At 37.0% G+C, this 6,494-nt stretch overlaps 1 protein-coding gene across 2 annotated transcripts; it reads right to left on the minus strand.

Moving 5' to 3' along the window:
- Window positions 1-276: 276 nt before the first annotated feature.
- Window positions 277-6,067, minus strand: LOC132171018 (vacuolar-sorting receptor 7-like). Of its 2 annotated transcripts, XM_059582213.1 has the most exons (12): window positions 5,194-6,066; window positions 3,343-4,035; window positions 3,176-3,264; window positions 2,942-3,011; window positions 2,230-2,313; window positions 2,044-2,120; window positions 1,825-1,906; window positions 1,190-1,272; window positions 1,017-1,080; window positions 765-893; window positions 496-599; window positions 277-391 (listed from the first exon to the last, which is right to left on the minus strand). In XM_059582213.1, the coding sequence occupies exons 1-12, from the start codon at window positions 5,519-5,521 to the stop codon at window positions 278-280; spliced, it is 1,917 nt and encodes a 638-aa protein (XP_059438196.1). In that variant the 5' UTR covers window positions 5,522-6,066; the 3' UTR covers window position 277. The 2 variants fall into 2 exon arrangements, with proteins under 2 accessions (XP_059438196.1, XP_059438195.1); XM_059582212.1 differs by having other exon boundaries at window positions 3,176-4,035; window positions 5,194-6,067.
- Between the last annotated feature and the right edge of the window lie 427 nt (window positions 6,068-6,494).

The following is a 6,494-nucleotide window of genomic DNA, read 5'->3' on the forward strand; positions in this document are numbered from 1 at the left end:
ATTCATCACTTTGAAGGGATCAACCTCCAATTACCTTAAGGCAAAATTATTTTTCTTTTTTTATTGAACTGTCATACAGCATCTACACTGAATTTATAGAATAAAGCATGACTTTGTTTAGGTAAGAAATCCAAGGGTTTAGCTTATTAGGGAACAGCATATTAGGGAAATCGAATCAAAGTATGTTGATACAGCTTATTAAGGAAATATAAATCTAGGGTTTCGGAACAAAATAGAGGAAGCAAAAATTGCTAAACGAAGCAAAGAAATAATCACCTTACACTGAGCCTTGTCGTAAAGGTTCGGCTTCAGTTTGGACTCGATTGTTGTGGTTGTTGTCGAGCGGCATGTATTGTGACATGATAGCCATGATCTCCGAGTCCATGTAAGACTACAAATAGGAAGGAAAATTGTTAGGCAGTATATAGAGCTAATCCAGGATACAAATTGACAAATATGGGGACACAAAGCCTTTCAATGGAGTGTATATATTACCCGGAGCCTGTATTTGTAGAATATATAACCAGCTATACCAGCTCCCGCCACGGCTGCTAGGATCAAGAAGGTTAAGAACCAGCTGAATCTCGATCCATTTCTGTCTGTCGATCACAAAGCGAAAAAACAAAAAACAAAACAAAAATCTTCATTAATCATTCAGAGCAAAGAACAAGAAAAAACAATGAGAATTACAATATTTGTGTCCCTTTTTTTGTTGTTGCGGATGACGGTTATTTAGTTTTTTTCACTTGAATGTGCTTTCTTACCAATACAAGCATATTGCTCCTTTATATACAGAAGGTTCCCCTTACACTTGCATTCATAACTACCCCAAGTGTTTTTACAGCTGCAACCATCACACTGACAAGCACGATGATCCTTGCATTCGTTGATATCTGGTGCACAACCAAGAGGATAAAGGTGACGGATGATAAGATGTTAGATAACAGAAGACGATAAAAAGTCAAGTAATAGAGCATATTTGTGTCTTAAACAATCACACTGGGATGCAGGATTACCTTCGCATTTCTGACCATTCTCGCGAAAGCCATTTGGGCAGCTACAGCCAGATAGGAAAGAGTCCTACATTGCACGTGAATTGAACTTTAGTAAGATGGAAGAAATAATGAAAGAACTGAAAAAGAAAGAAACAAATGGTAAATGCACAAGATTAGGATAGAGATCACCGAACTGAGCAAGCTGAGAAAGTTACTCCTTCTCTGGTTTCTGACCAGCACCCTCCATTATTTATTGAGCACCTTGCAGATCCATAAGCTGCCAATCAAGGAGCAAAAATAAGTAGCCAATACATGGGATAAAGTCCAGTTTATATAGATAAAATTTGTAAATTATAGCAAAAGCATCAACAAAATAGCACTCCATTGCTGGCATATGGGGGATCTCAAACTTCCAAACATGTACATTTTCATATGCTCCCATACAATGGCAAGATCTTCTCACCGTGAGATAGTATTACACACACCATGCTCAGACATCTAAAACTTGATGGATGAGGTGTCTTGCTGGAATGAGATCCCCTAGAATTCCTTTTAAATTTGAGATTCTCAAATTCATAAATTTCAGTCATCCATCTCATCTAAGCGTCTAAAATAAGCCAAGTTTTAGAATTTGATAAGGAAGCTACCTTATTAAATTTTTGTCACTTAGTAATTTCCACATTAAATTCTAAAACATGGCTTTAGACGCTTAGATGAGATGGACGGCTGAGATTTATGAATTTAAGAATCTCAAATTTAAGGAGAATTCTAAGGGATCTCAATCCTGTCTTGCTTAGCCATTGATCAAAAGAAAAAGAAAAAAACGCACCTACACAAGATGTATAACCATCTCCTATATACTGAACACCTTTTACTGCAGGGCACTCACAAACTCTTCCTCTAAATGTGTCCTGTCCAAATTCAAGACTTGACTATTAGTGAAAAATAACTACATATAAATAAGGAACTAAATATCCATAATTCAATACAGAGAATTTTTCATGAGGAGCATTAATGACAGTGAATTCTAAAACTTTTGTCTATATACCTTGCATGCAGTTATATTAGATTGTAAATCCTGCCAACAGCCACCGTTGCGTTCATCGCAGTCATTAGTCTCAATATCTGGTTAAATAAAAATAAATAAAAAAGAAGAAAGAAAATGAGTACATTTTTGAAACTGAAAATAACAACAGTCATCATTACAGAGTGTAATAATTAAATAAGCATCAACCTTCACTTAAACAAATTCGAGGATCAGTGGTTTCCTTAAATCCAGCACAGATGGCCTTCAGCACAGCAGTTCTATCCAATTTTCCTTCAAGAAAGTGAACTCAGAATTTTAGAAACATGATATAGTAAATATTGTACTAAATTATAACATGGAACTTTGGAAACTAAAGTATATTCATTGAACATCTACTGGAAATTGGTAAAACATAGAAAAAGTATACTGGACATGAGAAGCCCAAAACAAAAGCACAAGCAAAGAGGCATTTAAATGGTAAAGAAAAAACCATGAAATTAAGACAAAGCGCAACCAAATTAGTTGGAACAATGAGAAGGCCATTAAGAGAAGGTTACATGAGCAAACACAAACATCATATGACCCTAACCACAAAAACTTGGAAAAGGCCAGCGTATATTGAACATATGCTCTTGTACTCTATCCACTTTGATAGCTTATCAATCATATGAATGAGAGAAAAGCTTTTCTATCAATTGTCACCAGTTGTTCTTGTACTTTACCACTTTGCCATCATGTTGCCAAGTGTTCCATAAAGGAGAGCCAAGATGGAAAACCAAAAAGGTATTTTTGAATCTTTCTCATTCCTTTCTGGTTTTCTAAAGGAAATAAAGATACTATTTTTTAAGAAAAAAAACAAGAATGTAGCATACTAGCCAAAGCCTCTTATCAACAGAAGCATGGTTGTTAAGGAACAAACCTCGATATTGAATGTTGTTAATGACCAATGTTGGCAAGATGGTAACGTCACCACGAGATCCTCGTCCAACCTAATTAACAAACATTGAACGACAGTAATTAGAAAAATATTCTGCTGCAAATGAAATTAGTTATATTAATCCAATAATACCATATGGATCTTTTAGGATATTTGTTCTATTTTAATGAGAACTATACGAATTTAAAAAGAATCTGTAGTAATTAGAAGCAGGACCTGAAGTAGTTGCTCAGTTTTGAGCACTTCATTCTCCACATCAGCTTTAGGGTCACCCATGCATTTTTCAATATCATTGATGGGCAGATCTGATTCAATTGGATTATTGCCATTAGAAACAGAATTTGAATAGAATGTACCAAAGAGAAACGCCATATAGTACTTACTAAGTGATTTCAAGACATCCTCAGCACATTTTTTATCATATTTCTTCTCCTTCATGGAACACCTAATATGGAAATCAGTCACATAATCCCACCAAACCCATGACCGGTTGCTCACATTGGCAACTCTATGCACACAGAGCTGCCTCAAGTTCTCTAACACCACATCCTTCCCTTCATAACCCACTCCAAACTCCCGATCCGGATCTGGTGCACAATATCTTCCATTGTTTATGCATTGGGATTTGCACTGATTGCTAAGGATAAAAGCCTGCGGGCAGTACCAAGTTATATAATGTGGGGTGAACTGGGTGTAACCCCCCCTCTCAAGAATCTGAGCATGACCCTTGAAACTCTTCACAAAATTCATCTGCTCGTCGCAGCGGATCCCACATTCATCATTACTATTCGTCCAAAACTCATACTCAACTCTCTGATCAGGGTGGGGCACAGATTCTCTCCAGTCTAGTCTAATGACAACATCCTCTTTTTTTTCCAGAGCTTGTTTCAAACTATCACCAAAAGACTTCTCTATTAAAGCTGATGGAATTCCAATCTTCTCTACGTACCCATCTGAATCAGTGCTCTCCTCTGGAGAATCCATAGTAATTAGAGGCTCATCAATGCTATCCGCCACTAAAACAGCAGCAGCTCCAGCCTGTTGGCCATTCCATACTTTCAAGGCAAAGTAGCACTCTGCAATTTCAATAGAAAAAGAAAGATCATATATAACTCATTCAAAAACAAAGAAATCACTTTTAAATATAATTCAGAAATATTCTTTTAAGTCTTTGGGTGTTGGAACATCCAAGTCTGAGTAGTGTGATTGATTATGTTATCAAGTCCCATGTCAAGTGGTAGTGACAAAATTGTAGGCTTAATAGAACACTGTAAAGCCCAAACTCATGGAGTTCAGGTTTTGGGTTAAGGTGGAGTTTCAACATATTGAATTAAGCTCTCATGTCATAGGCTCTCCCAGGTGTTAGTGCTAAAGCCTCACAAACACGAATCTCGAAAACTGGATCAAAACAAACATAGCTAAGAGGATTGTTACTTGTTAGATCCACTTTGTCGCAAACAAAACAGCCATAGATAAAGGATTTTGCTACATATTACTAATGTTTTTACAAGATGTTTTATGTTATCAAATTTACCATAAAATGAAGCCTGGGAAAGAGATGGCATATATAGTTTGACCCCCCAAAAAAGTAAAAACAAAACAGTAATAAAGGATTGGCATATAAGCAGAGTATAAATTGAATAATTATAACAATGATAAATATAATTATATACGCGATAATAATTAAAAAAAGAAAAAGAAAAGAGGCTTTTGCTAACTCTATTTTCCTCATCTGCTGTAGTGTAGGCATGATCTACCGAATAAAAACAAATGATAATATGGGAAACAGGGTAAGAAACAGAGTATCTATATTCAAGTATGCTCAAACGTCCAAACTTCAAATCCAGAAAATTGAAAATAATCGATCATCGGGGTTATATCATTTAAACCAGTGCTCTTGCCAAATGAAACAAACCATTTAAAGCTAACATCCACCCATTAATTGAATCGCATGCTTATGAAAGCAATTCAAAACTTATCAATGAAATTCTTAATAAATAACTTGTGTAGACAATCTGATATTCTCCCCATCAAGATATAGATACAGAGAAAATCTTAGGCAGAAAGAGCTGGCAAAGTCAAACAATATCCATCACTGCAAAAGCTATATGACATGAATCATCCTTCAACATCTTAAGAGACATGGTAATTTAAAGAAAATTTGCACAAACCCATCAAAAGTCAAACAGAGAAATTCGGAGAGAGAGAGAGAGTAGTTAATTTGATTCGTATACCTCCACGATCAAGAAGAAGAATAGTAGGGCGAGGGAACTTGGACTTGAAAGGCTTATCACCCTCAAAAGCCGCACACCCATTAGAACCTTTATCAGGATAAAGCACAGAGCCCAACATGGAGGCTCCATAATCAGGAACTCCAAAGTTCCCTATGGCACCATCTTTCTTTGAGCTCATATTCAATCCAGATAAAACAGTAATACTACCCTTCTCCACCACAAACCTCGCACCCACCTGATGATTCTCAAGAACAGCCAATACCAAAACAAAAGGTAAGAGCTTTCTGATGAGAAAAGCCATGCAAGCTTTCCTCTTCATGACCATCATCCCCAGCAAGCTCCGAGTGGTGTAAGATTACTTTGGTTATGGGTAGCTGAGGGCTTTATAAAAGGAAAGAAGGGCAAAACATTGGAGGATGTAGCGGAAGAGTACTTAATGGAGCTCATCCACAGAAACTAGGTTCAACTTTCATTTGGGGAGCTTGATAATGAGATAAGCAGAAAGTACAAAATTCATGATCTACAGCGTGAAATCATCCTATCGAAGGCTGGAGACTTGAATTTCTGTCAGGTTTTGGAAACAGGTTACACAACTTTCCTTGGAAAAAGTAGACGCCTATCAACCCACAATGCTAGAGAAAATGTTTTTGAGACAAGTGAGTACTCTCGGCTTCGTTCTGTTTTTCTCTTCAACATCAATGAAATGCCCAGGTCTTTCATTGTTAAATTATTTAAAAAGTTCAAGCTTTTGAAAGCGTTGAATTTTGAAGATGCTCCTATCGATTTTCTTCCTCAAGAAGTGGGTAATTTTTTCCCCTTGAAGCACTTAAGTTTGAGGAAAAAAAAGTGAAGATACTTCCGAAGTCAATGGGCAGGCTGCAGAACCCTGAGACACTAAAGCTATGATTGGCAAGGGAAGAGCCCCGCATTGTAGCCGGAACGGCACTGTTCTAGTTACAGTGTCATCTGACATGAACAGTATAAAAATTTGACTTTGTAATTTTTTTTTTATAAAAAAAAACAAAAACAAAGTATTAAAATTGCTGCACTCCTCACGTGAATTTTTTTTTTTTTTTTTTTTAATTTTTTTTTCAAAGCAAAATATATAAAAAAAAAGGGAGGAGAACGATGGGGTGGTTCCAGCCACCCCTTGGCCAAAATGGGGTGGCCGGACCACCCCATTTTTGGCTCCAGCCACCCCTGGGCCGATCTGGGGGTGGTTCAACCACCCCCATGGCCAAGGGGTGGTCCGGCCACCCCCTTGGCCAAAAAAAAAAAAGGAGGGGAACGGGTGCATTTGG

The sequence above is a fragment of the Corylus avellana genome, chromosome ca2 (assembly GCF_901000735.1).
Source record: "Corylus avellana chromosome ca2, CavTom2PMs-1.0".
Classification (NCBI taxonomy): Eukaryota; Viridiplantae; Streptophyta; class Magnoliopsida; order Fagales; family Betulaceae; genus Corylus; species Corylus avellana.

Excerpts from the sequence above, each read along its gene's own strand:
- LOC132171018 (XM_059582212.1), bottom strand. The coding sequence starts at position 5,521 with ATGATGGTCATGAAGAGGAAAGCTTGCATGGCTTTTCTCATCAGAAAG. Across the intron at positions 3,012-3,175 it reads AAACTGAGCAACTACTTCAG|GTTGGACGAGGATCTCGTGG; the intron begins GTCCTGCTTCTA and ends TTTGTTAATTAG. Across the intron at positions 1,907-2,043 it reads CTAATATAACTGCATGCAAG|GACACATTTAGAGGAAGAGT; the intron begins GTATATAGACAA and ends GAATTTGGACAG.